Source organism: Manis pentadactyla, chromosome 5 (assembly GCF_030020395.1).
Source record: "Manis pentadactyla isolate mManPen7 chromosome 5, mManPen7.hap1, whole genome shotgun sequence".
NCBI classification, from domain to species: Eukaryota; Metazoa; Chordata; class Mammalia; order Pholidota; family Manidae; genus Manis; species Manis pentadactyla.
The window spans coordinates 56,186,718-56,211,914 of record NC_080023.1 but is presented as its reverse complement, the minus strand read 5'-3'; the positions used below and the strand labels follow the sequence as shown (position 1 = coordinate 56,211,914).

At 34.7% G+C, this 25,197-nt stretch overlaps 1 protein-coding gene across 1 annotated transcript; it reads left to right on the top strand.

The window, feature by feature from the left end:
* Positions 1-930: 930 nt before the first annotated feature.
* On the top strand, positions 931-20,450 carry LOC118928664 (transmembrane protease serine 11G-like). Its single transcript, XM_036918126.2, is given in 14 exon segments — positions 931-977; positions 2,997-3,117; positions 5,014-5,137; positions 8,215-8,278; positions 8,968-9,128; positions 13,367-13,405; positions 14,139-14,161; positions 14,163-14,238; positions 14,241-14,310; positions 14,891-15,150; positions 18,310-18,424; positions 18,426-18,450; positions 19,605-19,608; positions 20,293-20,450. Coding segments are annotated over 14 exon segments (1,287 nt in total).
* Positions 20,451-25,197: the final 4,747 nt, after the last annotated feature.

Below are 25,197 nucleotides of genomic sequence, written 5' to 3'. Positions count from 1 at the left end.
ACCATGATTTCACTTATAAGTGGAATCTAAAAAGCAAAACAAATGAACAGACAAACAAAAAACAGAAACAGACATAAATGCAGAAAACAAACTGGTGGTTGCCATGGGGGATGGATGAAATAGATGAAAGGGATTAATAGCTCCAGATTTCCAGTTATAAAATAAGTAAGTCACAGGGATGACATGTACAGGATAGGGATAGTCAATAATATTGTAATAACTTTGTTGACAGATCGTAACTACATTGTGGGGAGCATTTCATCATGTACTTAAATGTTGAATCACTATGTGATGAGTACAACTTCAAAATTCAAAGAAATTAATATGGAAGGATTAGAGTTTATGGCAAAAATTATGGTGATTGCAACTGAAATTTGGAAATATGGAGATTGCAACTGAAATTTGGATGAAGGGGGACTACTGTGTTGTCCAGCAATTCTTTCCACATGAATGCTCCAAAATGTGCTCTCCACCCAACGCCTACTTTCTGAACCCTGGGATTACTCTTGAAGGTTCTCTGGGTTCTCCTTCCCTCAAGCATGGAAATCTCTTATCTGCTGGAACTCTGCATGGAGATAATCAGGGTTTTGCTAGGCTCCCAAACTGCTTCCCAATCTGTGCGTAGTTTCTGGTCAGCGCTGCAACTCAGATTCCAAAGTCCAGGTTACAACATCTTTCTTTCATGAGCAGCACATCTCCCATCCACCACACACTTTCTACCAGCTCACTCCACTTCATCAAACTCTTTCATATCCTTTCTCTACTGCTTTTGATAATACAAATAATAAAATAACCAAAAGTCGTAAGTCCTCATCATGACTTAGTTACTGTTCCAAGTTCTCTTACATATATTAACTCATTCAGTCTTTACAATAACCCCACAAGGTAGGTGTTATTATGAATAAGGAAGCTGAGGCACAAAGAGGTTGAATGACTGCCCAAGGTCCTACAGTGGGGGAGCTAAGAGCAAAACTCAGGTAGGTTGGCTGCTGAACCCACACTCTTAGTCACTATGCTGAACAACCAGTTTCAGAGACCATGGACCTTTCAAATCATGTGGCCATTGCTGTGGCAGAAACAAATCCCATTATTCCTCATCTTTGAATCATCGAGTGATATTTTAGTTACATAAAGCATTTGAAAAAGCTCCAGGAAAAATAACTGATGATAGGAGAGCTATCTAAGGAGAAAGGACCCGAAGATGTATTTTACAAAAGATTGTAACATTGAAGGAAAATGCCTGTCACTGAAAAGAGCAAGGTTCATTCCATTCAGGGTTTCATTCAAGACATACCTTCCCATGAGACAATCTGGATAATGAGCCGCTTGGAATTTAAATGAAGGTAGGGGAGTGATTAAAAGGATGACACTTTTCAAAAATGCTTTGACTCTTTGTGAAAGGTTTTCTAGACTTACCTGCTGAATGAGTAGCTTTTGTCACTGCTCCTCTTTGCTTTAGCATAAATATCTCAAAGATGAGGTCACATATTTGTTTGAATGTCAAGGGTTTCTCTAAGGCTGGATTTTCCTGCACTATGGTGAACCTGTTTAGTCATCTTTAATCTGGCCAAAATTAAATTCTTTGAATTGGCAGTATTAAAGGGAGAGAGAAGCCAAGAAGTAAAGAGGAGAGAAATGTCCTTTAGCAATTAAGAACAAAATTTGTAATTGTATTTTTATTCCAGGAAATATTTAATCTCATTTCTCCTCCTGCCATGCTTGAGCCATTCATCTCTAGCAAAACTCTCTGATAAAAATAGATTTTGTGTTGCAAATAGGTTAGGGCTGCCTACTACCTAATGATACATTCTTTTATTTAGTAGACGAATATTTATGAAGTACCTGTGAGGTACCTTTAACTTTCAGAACCATATTCTTATCCAGTTCTTTTGTGTATTAGATCTCCCTGGACAACCCATATTGGGGTCTTATCCTAGCCTGCCTCAATTTTATAATTGTTCAGACTGGTCCTTAGACTGTAAGCCCTGACACTAGGATAGGGACAGATCTTTCTCATATATTTTTTCTGTTTTCACAAAGGTTTCCCAAATGTCAGTAATTTGCATATCATTTTCATGCTTTTTGAGCTAAATGCATACTATTAGTGATATTATTGTCTTAATATTTTTCTTTAAATTGATTCATTGTTTACTTAAAGATGGTCCTATCCTATCCAATATCATCAATAGAAATCACAGGTTTGAAATCTTAAAATCCTGTGAAGGAGATATTCATCATATGCTACCACAGGTTCTCAAGCCACCAAGTTCCTTGTACAAAATCCTGAGTTATCACTACCCATTTGTTTTTATATTAATATATTTTTGGCTTGCTTATTATTTCTTCCTTGTAGTTCTCTTCTATTTTCTTTCCTCCATCCTGTCCCATTTTAGGTGTTCTTCATATGCATTTCAGATTCCTTTGCTTATAAATGGGAATTATGGATTTAGTACAGAGTTATGAAAAGAGCCTGAACAACCCAAGTCCTTGTTCCTGCTCCCCAACATCCAACTTTGAGGTAAAAAAATTATTTTAGCAGCAATTCTAACTTCAAGGTCAATTTGTGAGACAATCGGAGCATCTGTCCCTTCTTGCTAGAATGAGAAGAGTGACCCAGAGGCCCTCATTCTCAAAAGCCCATTGTGATGTGAAGTACATGAGCCAAATACAGGGTATTAGTTCACACACAAAGAAAAAATATTTCAGAATATCTAGTATAATGGCCCAGACAGTATATGAAACAGTCAACTGTAGTATAATTCTGACTTTTTAAAATCAAAATATAAAGTCAAATGTCAAAGACTGACAGTATTATTTCAAATTTTATATAGAAAAATATATTCAAATGTTACCAAATGACATATTAGCTAACCATGAATCCCACAAAAAAGCATTTGATACCAAAACTATGTAAAACTGAGATTCTAGTGTTTAAGACCTGCTTAATATACAATTGTCTATTTGCAAGTGTTTAATATACAACTCTCTCTCAAAAGGCCAGCAATACTGGGCAGAAGAACAAGTTCGTTGAAACCATGGATTATTGTCCTTATTATTGGAGCTGTTGTATTGGTTCTAGCAATAATCACCAGTCTTCTTGCTTATTTTTTGGCATTTGATAAGAATCTATCTCACTGCATCATTTTGCAAATTTGAAGATCCACTCAAGTTATATCAAAATCTTAATAATAAATTATATATTTTAGAATGAAGTTTTCATTTCAACAATAATTTGCATAAATATATACATATTTTGCATAATGTAATATTGATTTTCATGAATTTACCTACATTTGGGGAATCATAATCCTTTATGTATAAAAATTACTTCTAGCACTTAAAATTTGACTTGATTCATATAATATTATCTCTTAAACAATGCAATAGATTCACATCCTGTGTTACTGTGTGGCTTAATAATATTTAATGTACTTAGAATAAATAACTGTTTTAGTAACATTTCTAACTTCAAGCTCAAGTTGTGAGAATATATTACATTCTACTGTTATTTAATCAACAGCTTAAGTGTATTATCACCAACATGTAATAATTGTGTCAGGACACAACTGACAATCAGGTGACTATGAGAATGATCTTAAAAAAGGGTTAAAGATACCTTTGACCCTTGAAAAAACAACTTTGAACTGCGTGGGTACACTTATACACAGGTTTTTCCAATAAATATCTTGGAAAAGTTTTTGTCAATCTGCAATAACTTTTAAAAATATTTTCTTTTCTCTAGCTTACTTTATTACAATAATATGGTTTATAATACATAAAACATACAAAATATGTTGCATTAACTGTTATAGGTAGGGATTCTAGTCAACCATAGGCTATGAAAAAGTTAAATTTTGGAGGAGTCAAAAAATTACAGGTGTATTTTCAACTGTGTGGGGATCAGTGCCTCTAACTCCTATGCTATTCAAGGTAAAATGTATTTGTAAATCATATATCCAATAAGTGATTAATATTCAAAATATTTATAAAAAGAGTTCAAACAACTCAATAGCAAAAATAATGCAATTAAAAAATAGGCAGAGAATTTAAATAAACATTTTTCCAGAGAAGACATACAGATGGCTGGCAGGCACTTGAAATGTTCAACATCACTAATTATCAGGGAACTGAAAATCAAAACCAAAATGAGATATCACCTCACACCTATTATAAAGGCTATTATCAAAAAGACAAGAAATAACAACTGCTTGAGAAGATGTGGAGAAAAGGGATTCTCATATATTGTTAGTGGGAATATACACTGGTGAAGCCATTATGGAAAACAGTATGGAAGATCCTCAAAATTAACACTAGATCTACCATCTGATCCAGCTATTATACTCCTGAGTACTTATCCAAAGAAAATGAAGACACTAATTTGAAAAGATATATACACCCTTATATTCACTGCACTATTATTTATAATAGCCAATACATGGAAACAAAGTGTCCATTGATGTATGAATAGATAAATAAAATATGGTATACTCACCCACACATACGTACACAGTGGAATACTACTCAGCCATATAAAAGAAAGAAATCTTGTTATTTTTGCCAAGAATGAACCTTGAGGGTATTATACCAAGTGAAATAAGTCAGAGAAAAACAAACACCATATGTGGAATCTAAGAAACAACAAATGAACAAACACAAAACTCATAGATTCAGAGAACAGATTCGTGGTTATCAGAAGGGAAAGGGTTTGGGAGTGGATAAGAAGAGTGAAAGGGGTCAACTATATGGCAATGGATGGTGACTAGTCTTATTGTGGTGATCACTTTGTAGTACATATAAATATCAAATTATTGTGTTGTGCACTTGAAACTATTACAATGTTATATGCCAATTTTACTCAATATTTAAAAAAGGGGTTAGAAGCTACTACTGAATGTTTAATTCTCAGGAGCTCTTCAATTATAGGACTTTTTCACATGTTATCCCCTCTATTTCTGATATTTATACAATCAAATGAACTAAAAAGAATCCATGCATTTTTTATTTTCCCTTCCAGATCAGAAGTTTCACTATTACCAAACCTTCTTCCAGATCCCCAATATTGAATATAATCCCAATTTTTCAGTGGAACACTCAAAATTTAGGACCGAACTACAACAAAAAATAAAAAAAGAGGTAAGTGTGAACTTTGCTGGCATCATTCTTACCTAGCAATAATATTTTAAAGAAGAAAGTTTGAATAAAGTCATTAGCAAGTTAAGAACACAGCAAATTGCACCTATTTTAGGGCTCCCAGATAAAACAGAATGCCCATTTAAATTTTAATTTCAGATGTTCCTGAAAACATACTTTATTCAATATCTTAAACATGCTTATACTAACAAATAATTCATTGTTTATCTGAAATTAAAACTTAACTCTTTTTTATTTGCCGATCCTGACAACTCTATCCAACATTATCTAAGGAAAATTGGAAAAACACATCGGGCAAAAGGTAATTGCACCAGAGACTGAACAACATAAGCCCAACAAAAGAATAATAGCTCAAATACAAAGCAAAAAACTTTAGAGTTAACTGGAAACATAACTTAATCAATCAGGCACAAAGAACATTACCACAGATTATTTATTGAGCGCATACTCTGTGTATGACCCTGATACATTTCTCACTAGGCAAGTTATACTGAATTTTTATTCCTGAAGAGATACCACAGAAACACACAGCATAGCTTTTCAAATGAAGACTTCAGTTGTATACACATCTTCTACTGAGCCTAATATGGACCAAAGATGACAGATCTTTGCCAGGTTCAAAAATATTTCTTTAGCCATTTCCCAACCAAAGGCAGAAGCTGATGAAATGACTTGAAGGATGCAATTGAATGGGGTTGGCATGTCTTTTCTAAAACACACCCTAAAGAAATTTTAATTAGGAAAAAAAATTAGGGCAGGTGACAACATAATGAGTTAATGATGGCTTAAGCTTTGGAGTCAGAACATCTAAATCCAGATCCCAATTTCACCCTTTGTCAGCTTATCAACTTTGGAACTGCTTGACCCCCTCCAAGTTTCAACTACACAACAGGGATTATTTCACTCACATCCCTGAGTTATTCTAAGGATTAGTTTAGGTTGTGAATAAAAAGTCTGAAAAGTAATGTCTGAATACGTTAGCATCTCTTTCCTGTGCTGTCACAGAACTTTTCATACCCCTCTGCTGAAGCACTTACCGCCTTGTTACAGTGTTATTATTTCATGTCTGTGCCCCTCTAGATCTGTGAGGGGCTAAGTCTACTTATTCTTCTCTTTTTGGTACTTGTCACAGGGTCTGCCACATGGTAGGACCATAAGAATTCTCATCAGCGGGATGACTAGTGAAGAAATGGCCAGTCCTCTAGTACCAGCCCTGTTCTCTACAATATAAATGGAGACAACGCAAAGGGAGGTATAGTAATTCAGAACAGGAGTTGGCAATCTTTTTAATGCTAGATAAATCATTTCAACTGGATTTTCGGACCATATGGTCTCTCTGCAACTAGTCAAATCTGTCACTGAAATGCATATGCAGCCATAGACAACAGTTCAACAAATAAGTGTGGCTATAGTCCAATAAAACTTTATCATGGGCACTGAAGTTTGGGTTTTGTAAAGTGTTTAGATGTCACAAAACATTCTTCTTCTGATTTTCTCAGCTCTTAAAAAATGTGAAGACAAGTCTTAGATGATGAGCAATACAAAAACAAGTGGCTGCCCAATTTGTCTCACAGGCTATAATTTCCTGATCCCTGATTTAGATGATGCGCTACAGTCCTGGCAAATATCTTCCTTCCAAAAGAAATAATTAAATGATTAAACCTAAAATGAATTTTAGAATCATCTTGTGAAGTTTATTAATCTAGACTGTTTATATGCTCAACTGCCATGGGTAATATGGGGTTAAATCACAAAGCTGTGATTTAAAGGGAAACAACAAAAATTAATGAAATTAGAAGGAGAATGGAAGGAGGAAGACAGAATACTTATAATAATAAATATATAATATAAATATTATATATAAAAATATATAAATGTAGGTAGAAAACTAGAAGTATATATACCAAAAATGTACATGGCATGTTCTCTACATAGAAATTTATAAATGATTTTAATGTTTTTCTTTATATTATGCTGTGTTGCTTGATATTTATAAGTTCTACAGTGAATATGCCTTACTTTTGTCATGTGAATGTACATCTGTGTATATAAAACTAATTCCTTAAAATTTCCTTTCATAGTTAGTTTTAAGGAAAAGACATGGTCATTCATTTTGAATAAGCATCAATTTCTCAGTAAACTTATATTCACCAACCTAACCAATATTATATGACATGGTACTTCACTGAAGAAAATTTCATAAATCAAACCAGAGGAGTGGAAAGCACTTGCCAACATATATCCCAGTTTCACAATTTGGCAGCTCTTTCTTCTGAATTTAAAACTAATTATCAAGACATGTTCACTTAGGCTTGGCTTATGATCAGATTTTTTTTTTCCTGAGAAGCCAGCTTGATGAGTCAATGGTAATAAACCGGTTTATAAAACTGCAGATTCTCTAACAAGCTGTGGTTTTAGTAAGAAATAATTTTTTCTAGGAATGAATCTATACTACAGAGAAATTATCCCATGTAGGACGTCTAAAATGACACATAAAAGGCATATGTAGTCTTATTTTATTTTAAGTAACCATTTCATGTATTTTTCTTGATGAATATATTTATTTTAAAGAAGTACACAATAAATACAGATTCTTATCCCTTTCCCCATGTACCACAGGTCAAAACATGGCCTAAAAAGATTCACTACAGCCTAAAAACTGATCCACTGATCACAAGTATGAGGATGATAACTGAGCTTGAATAATAGTGGGTGATAAGTCCATAACATGATCAAATTTTCCAACAAATTCAGTCTCAGCACCACCAACTCCACATATATTTTATACTGGCTATTGAAATTTCTAGTTTAATTGAACTCTCCATACTAGCCATCTTTGACCATGTGACAAATTGTTCAAATATCAACATCCAATTACAGGGATAACCTTTATGACAACAGGTTATGCCCAAATGAGTTTTCTGGGAATAACTGTAAACAAACTTTGAAGTAAATGCTATTTGAATAATTACAGGTTTTATACAAGCATTTGTGTGATATATTGAAATCTGTGAAATTCACATTTAACAAAGCTCTATCCTGTTGGGTTTTTTTCTCGGATAGATAAGCTATTTCAAAGATCCAGTTTAAATCTCCATTACATCAAGTCTCATGTTGTCGACCTTAGGTAATTACAACTAATTAATTTGCATGATGAAATGGCAACTTTGTATTATTTATTCTTCAATTATTTGCTTTGCGGACAGGATCAAAAATCTTAGATACATCAAGAGCAAAAATAATGTAATATTATTACATACAATTGTTACTCCTCCTGTTCAGAGTACCTATAGAGAGAGAAGTTTCTTAACTTGGATAGTAATGAAATATATTATACTTGCATCCTTTTAAAGGCTTGTGCATTTCAGCTCAAAATTCTTGCAGTCATTAAAATGCTCCTCTCAATTTTACTTACATCTTTAACAATAAACAGATGTTACGAATTTTTAAAAAACAAGGCTATAGATTTATAAACAAACACATGCATGAGCATATGCATGTGCATGCACACACACACACACACACACACACACACACACACAAAGTTGATGGATTTAAGAACTTTTTATTTATTTTTCCAGAAAAAAAATTCTAGAACTTTCTTCCTGAAAATTATCAAGTTTTACAAGCAGGGAATAATTCAGATATTAACATCTATAGATAAAGGAAGTCAAAGAAAATTCATGAAAATAAAATGTATAAAATATTAAAGATGTATTTTTGAAGTTATAACTAATATTTAAATATAAGGTATAAAATAATAATGACTAGAGCTATGACCTCACTCATATTAATTCTGGTGTTTTGGTTTCTCAGGTCAAGTAATGAAGGTTTGAAAATAGATGTACTGCTTAAATTTCAGTTTGCTTCTAACAATGCAGACGAAATAAAAAGGCAAGCTGAAAACATTTTGCATCAGAAGTTGAAATTAAATGACAGCTGCTTGACGATAAATACTTCATTACCTTATCTTAGAGGCAAGAAATATGATTTTTCTTCTCTTGTTACAGTTTTGTCATTTAAAAATTTCTCATATACAGAGGAACTTCCTTATTTCACCATAAAATGAAATCACTTTTCAATTTTTAAGTTTCTTAGTTACTTGGTAATAAGCAAATCCCCATACAATCAACCTCAAAGATGATCTTCCTTTAGTTTATATGGAAATTATTATAAAAGAATTATATTATAACCCAAATATAATAATATTCCTTCATTTTTTAAAGAGATCTTAGTGGAATTGTTTGAATTAATTAAGCATGCATGTGATAAAAACCTACATTCTGCTACTGATGCAGTAATCTACAATGCCTGGCTCTTTCTGTTGCAATACTGACTCCAATCTGAACACAGAATGTAAGAGTGGTAGGGACACAGAAGTCAACAATATGTGGAGTACGAACATGATTTGGGCTCCAATGAAAGGAGACCTAATGTTTTTCTTAGCTATCATAACTCTTCCTATAGCATGTAAGATAGGACTGACCCAGGGCATGGAGCATGGAGGGGACAGGAAAAGAAGGATGCCAGACCCTATCTTAGGCATAAAGACACCTCATTTGAAAAACAGACATAAAGAGCTGGGTGATGAATGTTAGGGGTGTAAAATTAAACAAAGCTCATTATAATTCCAAGTCTATAGTTAGCCTTCTATAAATTAAGTTGGAAGTTTTCATATTTTACCAGAACTTGTGTTAAGTTCTGAAATGACACTATAATGGTGAAGATAATTATAAGCTATCAATGTCTTTCTTTGGTATTTTTTTCCAGAAATAGTTCCAGAAGGCTAGAGCAGGTATAATATGTTAATAGAGGAGAAAATGGTATTATAGTTTTGGCCAAAGTCTGAAAGAAATTTAAAAAATAGCTTTGCGATAAGAACTTGAAGTTTCTGTGAGTAATGCCCAGCATTCAGTTCTGTTAATTATGCAGATAGAACAGAGTAGACCCTGAATCCAGTGCACTAAGCTTTAGAAAGCAAAGACAAGACTTCCTGAAGGAAATGTTTTATAAAAGACATGTAGGCATGTGTGAAATTTTCATTTTTACGAAGTTCAGTTTTGATCTTGAGCTCCCATTAAGCCAAATGTTAGAAACTTAAAACTCCAGCATTTCTCGATCTCTCCCCAACCTACTCTGTGGCATTAGGGAATGTGGGCCATCCACCATGTTGCTGGATCAGGGTTGGGGGTGGTCCATACAGGCATCTGCTGGCGATTCATCCACCACCAGTTCTTCAGTTGCTATCTAAGCAAGTTATGGATCAGACATTCCTCACTCCCATGGAAAGGTCTCTTCAGAGTCACAATTCACCCTGAGACTTCTGTGCTTCCCAAGGGTGCTTGGAAATTAATTTGCTTATTTTTTATTTTATCTCTTCTGCAAAAGACTGACAAATCCTTGAATAGAGGAAATATATAGTTGCAATCACATCCCCAAGATTAGCACAGAACTCAGCAAGGGCATGAACTTGGTATTTGTAATATGTTGTATCTGTACCTCTATAAACTAACTCAATACAACATGAACTTGAACGTGGGCAGGAAACAAAAACAGTCTCTTAAAATTCATAAATACTACAGAACACTGAGGAGCCTGAATCATTCCTGTTTGCACACAGAGTTTTAGAACTGCACTAAAAAAGTGAGAGGTTGTATAGGTAAAAATTTGAAAGACAAAAATTGAGTTTCATAGGGTAAGATAAATCTTTTAAATGTATATAGTATAAAGAAAAAATGCATGGAATGCACTCCAGGAGATCCCACAGTGGTAGGGAAGAACCCTAGACAGCACTCAGAAGACCTGTGTCCCAGCAATAACCAGAGTAACATAGTCTTGGATAAGTTGCTGAAACTGTGTCTCAGTTCCTGTTTTGCAAAATGTAGACAATCACGCTGTCTACAAATAGAAACCGTTTTCTTTCTCTCTTTCCAATTTCAATGCCTTTTATGTGTTTTTCTTATTCAATAAGCTAGACCTTCCACTATTACGTTAAATAAGAGCGGTAATGGTGGACATTCTTGCCTTATTTCTTATCCTAGAAGGAAAGCATTCAATCTTTCATGTTTAAGTATGTATGATATTAGATATTGATGTTTTGTAAATGCCCTTAAGAAGTTGAGAAAGTACCGTCTTATTCCTGATAGACTGTTTCTATTATAAAAGTGAATGGGTTTGTTTTATTGAGGTAAAATTCACATAACAAAAATTAACCACTAACCACTTCAAAGCATACAATTTGGCAGCATTTTAGTACACGTGGCTGTGCAACCATCCCCTCTGCCTAGTTCCAAGCCATTCTCACCGCCTCGGAAGGAAATCCTGTACCTGTTTAGCAGTTACTCATTTTCCCTCCCCCAGCCCCTGACGACCGCTAATTAACTTTCTGCTTCTGTGGACTTACCTAGTCTTTCTGCCTGTATGGATTTACCTATTCTGGATGTTTCATGTAAATGGAATTACATAATATGTGACTTTTGTGTCTGTCTGCTTTCACTTAGCATATTTTCAGAATTCATGTTGTATTTCGCTACATGGATATACCACTTTTTTAAATCTATTCATCAGTTGATAGATGTTCCATCATTTGGCCATTGTGAATAGTGCTGGTATAAATACTGGTGTACAGTATTTGTTTGAATACCTGTTTTCAATACTGTTGGATATATACCTAAGAGTGGAATTGCTGGGGAATATGGTAATTCTGTTTCACTGTTGAACTCTCAAACTGTTTTCCAACCAGCAGTGTATAAGGATTCCAGCATCTCCCAACCCTCACCAATACTTGTTATTTTTCTGTTTTTCAGTTATGGCCAACCTAGCAGGTGATAAGTGCTAAATTTTGATGAAAAAATTTTCTGTATCAATCAACATGATCATATCATTTTTCTTCTTTACCCTGTAGATATGGTAGATTATATTAATTGATTTACAAATATTGAACCATTCTTACCTTCCTATAATAAATCCACTTTGCCAACTCTGTATTTTTTAAATACGCTTTTGCATTCAATAGGTTAAAATTTTGTTGAGGCTTTTGCACTTATATTCATAACAGATATTAGTCTGTTGTCTTCTCTTTTTGTTGATCTAGTTTTAGGATAAGGGTAAAACGGGCTTCATCAAATGAATTAGGAAATGTCCCCTTTTTTCTAATTTTTGGAAGGGATGTGTAAAATTGGTCTTAATTCTTCAAATATTTTGCAAAATTTCCCATGAAGCCATCTAGCCCTAAGAATTTCTTTCTTGATTTTTTAAAATTATGAATTCTGATTCCTTAGAAGTAGGACTCGTCAGGTTATATATATCCATGCTGAGTTTTGGTAGTTTTTGGTTTTCAAGGAATTTGTCCACCTCTTTTAAGTTGTCAAACTTACAAATGTAAAGTTGTTCGTAATATTCCATAATTAACCTTTAAGGGCTGCAGCCTCTTTTATGATATCCCTGATATTGGATATTCATTCCTGATTAATTCTGATATTCATTCTGAATATTGATGATTAGTGTCTTCTCTATTTTATCTTTGTTATTCTTTCCAGGAGTTTTATCAATTTTATTGATTTTACTTTCCTTACAACCAGTGTTTTTTGTTTCATTAACTTTTCGGTATTATTCACTAGCTATCATAATGAAATGTGGGTTTGGATTGCTCATTATAGTATCTGGCAGACAGAATAATTCATATAATTTTGGGGAACAGCCACTGATCATGCTTTCTTCTATTTTATTTTATGAAAAAAATGACTAATATGTTTTGATAATTCGCTAGGACACTGGTGGATTTTGATTCCACAGGGAGTCTTTGTGAAGATGCCAGGTGTCTAAGATGTTTTGAATCTCTTTACTTTATCACTAGTGTGTTAATGAGGACAGAAGGAAATGGTGTCCAGATAGAAGTATACATGAACAGTATACGTTAATAAAATGGTATGGTATTAATTAGATGCAGTCCTCCTTTCTGGCAAACAATAGCCTTCTCTACACCAGTGATTTATAATCATGAACCAGGATTTTCCCAAAGTCCACATATAGTCAGAAGAAAAGTTTAACTTATATATAAGCCTCTCCTTTTTGTAGAATTTTATTCCATTGCCTTTACATTAGAATTTCCTGATTAATTCAGTTCCTCCCAACCAAAAACATTCATATCCTGTAGGCATAGTAATTTAAATTATAATTGTTCCATTGCTGAATAATCATCTTGTTTGCTTTCCATATATGAGTGAAGCACAAGCACAGCACATTCTGAACAGCTGTAAGTTGAACAATATCACTGGGACATTTATAAAACAATAATAACACTCACAACACTTTCAGAGTTTCTCTATTAACATGTTTACTATGTCCCAAAAGTATATAGTATTTCTGAACGGATACATGATTTAATTCTTCTCAAGGGAAAAAATTAGTAATTATACTTGGGAATGTCTATACGAATTCCTCAGCAGTAACTTGCTCTCCCTCACAGAAAGTTTCTTTTAACAATTCTCTTTAATTGTATCTTATTTATTTGTATTAGGTTCACTTTGTTAAAGCAGAAAATTTGGTTTAGAATTGAATGGTACCCACTAACTTTAATTTGGGAACTTTGACATTTGTACAACAGTACTTTAATAGTTGTAATATTAGACAAGTATTTTTAAAGGAGTACAAATGGTGTTCTTCCATAATAAGTAGTGTCCATTTAGCACTCAAAACTGTCAAATATCACTGGAGTAAGCTGTTGCACATAAGAACATGACCCAGAAAAATATGAAAAAAAAAGTTTTTAAGTAACATTGCTTTAAGTTCATCAGGAAGGGTATTCAATAGTTCATTTTTTTAAGTTAAGTTCTTTTTCAATCTGAATAATCATTACCCCATTACATAATTTTTACTAACTTTTAAGGGAAAACAAATCTATAAATGTTTCCATCTTTATGTGCCAAACACACCTACCCATGTTTATAACTCTGTTTATAAATAATCATCTTACATCCTTCTGACAGATTGTGGTTTAGGGAAAGAGACCCCCATCTATGGAAAGAATTGCTGATGGTTATCCTGCAAAGAAAGCTGATTGGCCATGGCAAGCCAGCCTGCAGATGGACGCGTCCATTTCTGTGGAGCATCTTTGATCAGTGAGGAGTGGCTCCTGGCTGCTGCTCACTGCTTTGACACGTAAGTCTTCCATCTGTACCAACAAGATAGCCAATTTCACCTCTTTTTCTCATATTCACATCCTATAATGCTTGTTCCTTTTTTCATTCCTTTATGAAAATCTTAGGCTTCTCAAGCTTGTCCAGAAGACTTAAGAAAAAGTGACATAGTAGAAAAAATTAAAGAATCTTCAGCTTTAACTGAAAATATATTCCCCAGAAATCTTAACTCTAACAAGGACAAGCCAATACTACCAAAAGCTAAACATGGTCACCAGTTTTCCTAAGCTATATTGTGGATGTTTTTTAACTTTACAAAGGTATCACAACCCACAGACTTACATCTGTTCATTGAAAAATACAAACTACCACTCAAGGGGAGTAATTTAAGATACATTCATATAGGGAGATTTGTTACCAGCGAAATGAAATCAAAGCAGTCCTAGGGGAGACATCTCAAGTAAGAAAGTGGGAGGATCCCTATCAATTATTTTTTAAACAATTTGTCCTTCTACCACCCTCTTATCTCATGTTCATCCAGAGTCATGGGCAACTTTAGATCAGAAGTGAATCAATCATAATCCTGTTTATATGTAATCCAGTTACAAAAATCCCAGACTCTGGGTGGCTAGTTTTGGAAGAACTCTATGTCCTCCACTGATGAGAAGAAAAGTGCAGAGAATTATCATTCATGAAAACTATGCTGCCCATAAGCATGATGATGACATCGCTGTGGTGACGCTCTCCACCCCCCTCACGTTTTCCGAGGAAGTGGGAAGAGTCTGTCTCCCAGATGTTTCTTTTGAAGTCTGGCCTCAGAGTAAAGTGTTTGTCACTGGATGGGGAGCATTAAAAGCAAATGGTGAGTTCAGTAAAAACAACAAAGCAGAAAATGCATATCCATCCTCCATTGGAATGGAGATGTAAAATAAGATACAAAATAAAAATATAGAAAACAGGAGATGAAATCAAGATGTCCCATGAAAACTATTGCAAAAACAAAAAATTAAAAATGCAGATATGGTGAATTATGGAATCTTTGGCTATTACTCTTACACAGTATCTATTTTTATTGTCTTCTTTCTGGGCTATTTTGGAAACTAGTTGTAACTTTCTTTTCAAAAATTATTAAAGCATATTTTTTCACATCACTTTTTTTTTTCCATTTCTCTTTCATAGGTTTATGTAGTGATTCTGCTATGGCTGCATGATTCTTAAAGTATGCAACTTGTTAGCAGTAGTAATAATAAACTTCTGTAGTGTGTCATGCAACTAAATAAAAATAGCCATAAGCAAGCAATTTAAATGACATCCTTGATGCTAAATATTAAATAGGGCCCCTCTGATCAATGTATCTATCCATGGCACAGTTTTTAAGCCTGAGACTATAAGGTTTATGAGTATGACATTTTATTGCACTTGAAAATATACAATAAACTGCCAAGATAGACCTTTATATTCTGATATGGGTCTCCAGTTTCTAGGTCTCATGGCTGGACTTTTTACATATGGTTTAATCTGCCCCTAAATTTCTGATTCTTGTTCCAGGTTTTTATTATAAAGCTGTAGTTTTGTTTATGTACTTGTTCAAAATATAGCTTTTACTACTGAGTCCTTATCAGTTGATTTTTATGAAAGTCTACTTCCCTTCAATATGCACTCCAAAATTCTGACATTGGGTCCAAGTTGTTTATTGTCTTTATAATCCGAGAGTTCTTCTACTCACCCCTGGTGAATCTGTCTTCTGTGAGCAACAGTGATGAACATGAAAGGGAATCAAATACTTTGGGATTAGATAAACCATTTATTGACTGGAGTAGAAACGGATGGCATCTGTCTACTCTAACAGGTGGACTTCAGTGTCCTCATCTGAAAAAGAGAATACTCATGTCTACCTTTGGTGGTGGCTGAAATGTTTAAGTAAGATCATGGAAGTAAGTGTGCCAAGAATGGTACCTAGCTCACACAAGTTGTCCAAGAAATTTATCTCGAATCTGAGCCACACCATTACATTTCCTCTAGAACCTAATTAAACTTAACACAGAGTAGTAGTTTGGGAGAGATTTGGGATTTCATCATGAACTATTCAGTGCTCAACAGTGTGCACAGATTGCTGTGCACTGTTCTGTCTACTCTAACAAGTTGCATACTTTTCAGGAATAACATTCTGTTTTTGTAAGACACCAGACTAAAGTTAGGTATTAAATATTTGTTTACTGTTGGTTGGTTTGCTCTGCATTTTGAAACTGAGACAAAGACTACTCAGGTTTTCTTCCCCTACCTTCCAAGATTTATCCAATTATATCAAATTAGAAATTTTACGATCTACAGCTTATAAAATGGCTAAATCTGCACTTTATAAAGTCAGCAAAAATGAAAATAGGCACACAGGAATTTTAAGTAGTTGGAATACAGCTGATTAAAGCTTGAGAATACCCAGGAAGTTTAAATGCCAATTAAAGACAACAGAAATGATAGTATTGAATATTGCTGAGACACCTACACAAATAAATAATTCAGATTGTTTAAAAATCTGTATAAAGAGCTGATGATAAGCAGATTCTGTCACTTGGAGCATTTCAAACAGAATCAGAGATGAAGTGAAGAGAAAATGATCCTGTGATGACCCTTCCATGCTTCAAAATAGTGAAGAAGTTCAGTAGAACTAGCTAATCCTTAATGACTATAGATGAGTTGGACTTAAGTTCTTCAGTAAGATAGTCCTAGAAGGGAATTTAAACTAGTTTGGAAACAGAGAATTAGATTTATTTACAGTGAGGGACAAAATCCCTAGACACTTAGATCTCTTTAAAAAGCTTTAGCCCTCACCATCCATCATTAACTTTAAAATGCAGCTTTTAGACCACGAGGGTTTTAAATCGGTAACCCTAATCTCTATAATTCACTCTAATAGCTTCCATTGATTAAGACATGATTATGGGACAAGGCACTATCATGACCGATTATATTTATTTATAATTTTTTAACCCTGACAATAGACATGTGAGCTAGGTATCATTTTTTTCCTTTTTACAGTTGAGTGAAATGACGCTTAGTAAGATTAAGTAACTTGCTCAAGGCCAAATAGCACATAAATTATGCAAAGTGTTTAAACTCGTATCTTCTGCCTCCCAGACCAGAAGCCTTACACAGAATTACCCTGACTTACCCAAATTAACAGCACTGCCTTCCTTGACCCTCTTAATTATCTTTGAGCCTGTTATAAACAGAGCCTCCTTCTTTATATGAGGAACTAATATAGTCTTTAAAATAGAAGATGTTAAGGGGGAATGAGGAGAATATAATGGCTAAAAGAGTACCATGCACAACTAAATAATACTTTTCATATAATAACAAATCAGTAAATGTGTGGGTCATTAATAAAACATGATCTATTTCTTATCTAGGTGTTTGTTACTTTACCCTGGTATTAGTTTTAGATAACAATTTGAGCTATCAACAAAATAGACACGGTCTTTCTTATGAAGAAATAGCATTCCATCTATTCATATTAAAGTAATTTCCTGATAGTAAAACCATGCTCTATACTGCTCTTCATAAGGATTCTCATTTCCTATATAGCTGTGTCCTTTGTGAAGTGAGGTGGCAAATTTCCAGGTTAAGTAAGGTAAGGTAAACTGTCCCAAGTGATCCCAGGTGGGGAGAACTGTCCTGGGTTTAAATCTAATGCTAGTCCCTATCTAGTAACTATGTGATGATAGCTAGACTCATAGCCAGGTGGACTTTCAGTGTCCTCATCTGAAAAAGAGAATACTCATGTCTACCTTTGGTGGTGGCTGAAATGTTTAAGTAAGATTGTGGAAGTAAATGTGCCAAGAATGGTACCTAGTTCACACAAGTCATCCAAGAAATATAACTCGAATCCAAGTGCTGTCATCAAGCCCAGAGCCCTCCAGCTTCAAGACATATGTTCTCTCACTGATCAGTCCTTTACCAGACACAACAATTAGCTATCATAACAAACAATGTGAAAACTTTTCACCCATTCATTTTTGTTTAGGTCCCTTTCACAATACTCTGCAACAAGTTGAAGTAAAGGTCATAAAAAATGATATATGTAACCAAGTTAATGTATATGGTGGTGCTGTATCATCAGGAATGATCTGTGCTGGATTCTTCAGGAAAACTAGATGCCTGTGAAGTAAGAATAGACTCAAATCCACAAAAATCAATTTGTTGAATAGAGATGGCCTTACTGACCACAGACCAATGTTACTTCATGTGACTCCATAAAATTAGTGGTGAAGGAGAGAGAGTGTAAAAAGAGTGGGAGAATCATAACAAATACTCCTTGTTTAACAGCCTTGTATTGTTCAGAACCACACATAAAAAAAATGTCACCAGCTGCAAATTAGGACTCCAATTAGAGAAAAGAAACTGAAAGCAGATGGTAGAAACCAAGCCAGGAAGCCACATAATCTTTGCTTCAAGTCACAACGATAACAAATTGTAAGGCACTGAGGGATGGGATCTGCAGACATCTTCAGGCCACAACAGCATCACCTGACAAGAGTTTAAACCTTTGATCTTTAACACTGTACATCCAGATAGAGTTACACTACTAGGAAAAAACAGATTATCTACACTTATTCATATTAAAGTATTACCTAAGGTACCGCTATGGATCTGCCACTGGCTGTCTGCATGTGATGTAATAAACATTCATTTATTCATTCAAATTTTTCTGTGAATTGCAAAGTACTGCGTGAATTACTGAAGGAAACACAAACATTACAAAAGTCCACAATGAATTTACAAACTGATAATATAGCACACAAGTAACCAAAATGAACAAAAACTAGGATTTGGCTACATATTCTGAAATAAAATATCTCCTTCCACTAACTTTACTTCCTGAGGAGAAGCAGAAACAACATGGGTGGCTACAACTAGATCGTTTGTCTTTCAAGCAGGAACATAAACAAATCTATGTAGGAGCAGAGGGTCTCTTTCCACTGGTCCAAGGGCCCTTGCTTTTCATCATTTTTCATCACTGACGCAGTAAAATACTAGGACCTAAATTAGGATGTGGGCCTATGGGAAAGGAGCTGAGGAGGACTGCTTTTGGTAGACTGAGGTTTTCATACCGTCTACTGAGGACTAGAGTATATTAAGAAGCATGGAAGAAGGGGAGGGAAAACAGTCAGAGGCACAAGACTCTTGGACCCCAGACCTGCTTCAAAAGGATCCTCTTTCTTAGTGGTTTCCACATAATGCTTCTTTTGAATTAATAAGTTAATTGCTAAAAGATAAATATAAAAGTCATTTGTCTAAACCTTGGGTTAAAGATATCAGGGAAGTCCTCATGATTCACACACACTTTAAACCATTTAGCTCAGGCCAGAGATTCCACCTTAGTTTGGAAGCAAATCCTTTCAGTAATAAATAGTGCATATTTCGTGGGAGTGACCTTTGCAGATCTTCCTCCTCTCGAACCTGTCGCTGCATAGTGATGCAGGATCCAGGATACCTTCCCATCAACTGGTGTTAATAGAACAAAGTGTGATTCGAATTCAAAGCAAAGACTATTTCTAGCTAACAGAGGAGAGACTTCCAGCAGGAGGCGACATTCAATGGTTCTGGAAGTCATCATTTATGTGAGAATTGGATGCCGAGATGTAGGTTCAGTTTGTGCTTTCTCTTTAGATAGAGCAAAAATAAAGACCATTCAAAGATAAAACTGAAACCTTAGCTTTAGTCACACTACCTTCCTGATGAGGGTATTAACAGAGATAAGCAGAAATACTAAGATAATAACAAATAATAAGTAATAAACTCAGTTATCATATTAATACTAATGGTAAGTAAAAATAGAATTAGTTACACACTTCAATTCAAGATATGAATTTGTTAGACATTCGGATGCTAATTAACTCACATTTCTGACACCCTTTATTTATTACACTGACAATATTCATTTCTTCTTCTTCCCCAGGATCTGCCCCTGCCACAGGATCTTCCCCAGATCCTGCCCCTGCCACAGGATCTGAAGGACCTCTGGTTATAGCACATGATAGAAACATTTGGTATCTTATTGGAATAGTAAGCTGGGGAATAGACTGTGGAAAAGAAAACAAGCCCGGACTTTATACCAGAGTGACTCTGTATCGGGACTGGATTAAATCTAAAACGAACATCTAATGCAACAACTACCTCTTTATTGAAAATGTGAATGTCACATGTAGTCTCTAGTACACATTGCCATGTTTATTGTCATCTAGTTCAAGATACAAATAAGTGTGACCTGACAACCCTCCCCTTTAACACGAGGAAAGCAAGCTTTCTTTCTCATCATTTGTAGTGTTTTACTGACCATGAGCATACACTATTTCCTGCCAACTACCCAAAGATCTGCCATCACTGCTGCGTGCCTGATTACCTTCTTGCTCATCTTTCTGTCCCTTCCAGAATAATCCAGCAAAATCAGAAAGACCAGCTCATTAAGCATTTTCTATTTTCCCCAACAGAGCACACTGCTCTTCCTTGACTCCACAGTTTTTATCTTCCTCATCAAATAATGCTTGTTAGGAATCTGTGGTACACTGTACTGGACAAAAAAAAATAACTAGTTTTAGCCAATGCTGGATGGTCTTCCAGACGAACGGTGGAGGGCAGTAGACATGAGACAAGGACTTAAGAGATGGTACTACTCTGAGCCCTTCCCTCCTTTGCCCTCAGATGCACAGTTAACTTCTCTTTGAAACTTGAAAAAAATGTTCACCCAATAGAGCAGATTTTAAACTCTTTAAATAACTACACTAATGTTTACTTTGCAACAATTAATAAATCCTTGGATCAGACAGCAGGAGAACTGGAAATACTGCCTAGCATAGGATTCTGTTCTTCACTATGTAAAAATGCCTCTTAGTATCAGAAAATAATGGCAAAATTTCTGGGCCTTTATATTAGATGGAAATGAGAAGAGGCAAGGACTCAATGAGAAGTAACTACTTTCTATCTCTAAAAATGAGAATAGTTCCAATGCTGGTGTAAATTTACTTTTCACTTGTTTTATTATTTCTTAATGCATTTTATTTTCTAAACAGTGTTATTTTCAGTAAACCTCAGAACAATTAAGGGACCCACAATATGTGATAACAATATAGATTAGGTATTTATAAATGATTTACATTAAAAGCCAATATAAATTTAGACATTCATAAATGATCTGATACAAGATTTTGGGAAAGCCCTTATTATATAATATTAAAATTTACTTTTGGGAAACGAATGTCATTCTTTGAAGAAGTGTATTATAGAGAATATTCAAATAATTTAGAAAGCATCTTTGGAATGGTTTAATTTTTATGTAATACTTATTTTTATATGTATTTAAATGCATATTTTGTGGCACTATGTATGACTATGGACTGATGTTCAACAAAACTCAAGCTTTTTTCTTTGCCTCCCCATTTTTATGATTACTTTGGCTAATGAAAAAACTGCTGGGCTAAGGATTTTCTTTCGCATTTTATATCAAGAGTCTCTTTTGCCCTACATACATAATATTATATTCTATACATTAAAATATATTTATAATAATATTCAAACTCATTCTCTTTGAATCATCAGTGTACTGCAGGGTTTCTCAAGCTTAGCACTATTGACATTTTTTCAGAAACAATTTTTTGTTGTGGGGAGAGGGCAGCAGCCCTCCTGTGAACTGTAGGATGCTTACCAACATTCCTTCTCTCCACATGCTAGTGACAGGAGTAACCCTCATCAAGCTGTAACAATCAGAAATGTTTCCAGACATCGCCGAATGTCCTTTTGGGGGCAAAATCACCTCTAGTTGAGAACCTCTGCCACAGGATCAATAGCGGAGAAAAGTCACTGCTAAAAATCTTGCGCCTACCGTCTCCTTACATGGATGGGTTTAGGAACATCTTCCTTCTCCTTCTTTTTGTAAGGTTGATGCATTAAAAATGCTAAATGATCATCTGTCATGATCATGCTCACATCTAAACAATCTTAGTCAAATTAAGATCATCTGGAAACTGAACCTGGTTGGAAGAAGGAGGCTGTTTATATAGATCTATGTAGATCCATAGATAGATAGAGCTCAATGGATCTATATAGAAAGAGGTCTGTATAGATCTGTATCAAGAGATTTGTCAAATACATAAATCCTCCATAATCACACCATATATACTCCACTTAATATTCTCGGAATGCCTAAATAGATACTGCTTGAAAAGAGATTTATGTATTCAGCTGAGACAGAATGGTGCAGCCCATCACCTACTAACACTGCAGAGTGGAAAACAGAAGTCACACAGCATCCCTATGAACTAAAAGCAGCACTAGTCAATATGATAACCACTAGCCAGATGGGACTATTTAGATTTGAATCACTTAAAACTAAATGCAATTAAAATTAATTCCCTCAGTCATACTAATCACATGTCTAATACAAAATAGCCACATGTGGCTAGAGCCTACCATATTGGCCAACAGATATATACATCATTTTCACCATTGCAGAAAGTTCTGTGGACATCACTGACCTAAAGTATTCTATGAAACTACTTAATTAACCACTCTTTCATCTACCAAATATTTATTGAACCTCAATGTTTCAGACACTGGGTATTCTGGACATTCAGTATACAATTATGTATAAAATTAGGTCTCATTCTCAAAACCACATGAAGAGGTAAAGGTATTTTTTGGTAACTGCTACCAAAAGTAGCAGACACTTTGGAGAGTGTGGCCAGCCACTCATAGCATGGCCACTCTTAGACTTTCCCTCCTCCAGTGTCACTGGTCCACTAGTAGAGAGGGGAATCTCCATATGAGCCATAGCAGACCCACCAGAGACCCACAGGCGGCTTGAAGTGGTAACAAATATGTTGTCAACATTCCTAGCAAAGATCCCAAAACTGCCTCGATTAATGATATATTAAAGAATCAAAAACAGTCTTTTTCTGCATTGATCTCAAGAGGGAATTTCTTATAACCCAGGAAGATATATTAATGGTACCCAAACAAAAAAGGAGTAAATAATAAAGGAGCATCACAGTGACTTAGAAAGATTAAAAATATCAAATGATATTTTTATCAGTTATCAAATGAAGAAGCCAACCCAAATAAAACAAGAGTTGGATTGGGTAATCCTTTAATGTCTTTTTACTGTAGATAAGTCCAGGAAATGTACGAAAACAGATCACGGTGACCTAAACTTATGTTCATTAAACACTGTAAGAAAGGCACTAGGGAATTTGTGTGTGACTATGCTGCCATCTCCTGGTCCATGCTATCTTTAACGTATACTTTATTGTAACTTCATGTCAACCTATAAAGTAACACGAGCTGTTTTCCAACAAAGTGTAATACAAAGAAAAATCTGGCAATCTTTCTACAATATTCCCCCAAGGAAATCAGAATTTAAAGTTTTGCATATCTTTTCACATTTTTCTGTTTATACAAACAAACAAATCTATCTGTTCATTTACAAAGGGCTTATTCACATTTTCTTCTTTTTCAAAAATGGCATGAGTATGTATCAAGATACTCAGTAATTCTTAAGGTTCCTGCAGCTGTCAATTGTAATCTCCAAAGCAGGAGATCTGAGAGGCACATTTTCATGGTCACCACAACCATAGGTCCCTGTCTAACCTATGCACAAAGGTAGACTCCAAAATGGATTAGACACCTAAGTGAGAAGGGAAAAAATGATGTTAATACAAAAAAAAGGAAGTCTGTCTTTGTAACCAAGGATGAGGAATATATTGTTAAAGAACAGCATAAAGAGTATTAATCGTAAGTCAAAAAATTCAAAATACATTTGACTATTCACTGCTTCTGTTAGGTAATAATGCTATGAATAGATAGAAAAATATATTTAAAATGTCTGAAACTGAATAAGTAATGATACAAGATTATATAAAACAGTCCTGCAAGTCAACAAGGAAAAGAACAATCTCAGAAGAAATATGAACAAAAGATATGACAGTTACCAAAGGGAAAGGGACTGGGGAGGATGGGTGGGTAGGGAGGGATAAGGGCGGGGAAAAAGAAAGGGGGCATTATGATTAGCATGTATAGTGTGGTGGTGGGGTACGCGGCGGGCTGTGCAACACAGAGAAGACAAGTAGTGATTTTACAGCATCTTACTATGCTGATGGACAGTGACTGTGAAGGGGTATGTGGGGGGACTTGGTGAAGGGGGGAGCCTAGTAAACATAATGTTCTTCATGTAATTGTAGATTAATACCAAAATTAAAAAATAAGTAAATTAAAAAAAAAGATAACTGTTAAAAAAAAAGATATGAAAGAGAAATTTACAGAGAAGAAACCCATAAATCTAGCAAGCACATAAAACACATGCTCCAATAGTTAGTATTAAGAGAAATACAATTTTAAAAAAATAAGTCATCACTTGACATCACATAGACAAGTGGAAGAGTGGCAAGTGCAGGCAAGGGTATAGACTGGGACTGCTGGTGCTGGCAGCCAATTTTAGTTAAATTATGTATACACACATCTTATGACCCCGAAATTCTATGATGTTCCATATCATTCACAAAGTCACTTTTAAAATGTATCCCAGTACATTTTTTTCATATTAGATCAGGTGGAAAAGTTTTAAGTTTTCCGTATAATTTCAAGTACAAACCACAAATCGAAAACACAGGATTTTTCATTTGAGTGTTTAGCTATGAGAACAGAAGACGTATGGCAGAAGGAAAAACACACGTTCTTAAGTAATACTGCCAATCTTCAAAGTATTCAGAATCAAAGACCCATCTCTAATTGTTAAAGGAAGAGTTTTTCTCAGCTTGAATAAACTTCTAGAGCTTGTTAGGGTAAGCAGCAAAGGAGTACTCCAGCATTCTATGCAAAATAACCAACATAGATTTCATCTCTCGGAGGGACAGGTGGTAGA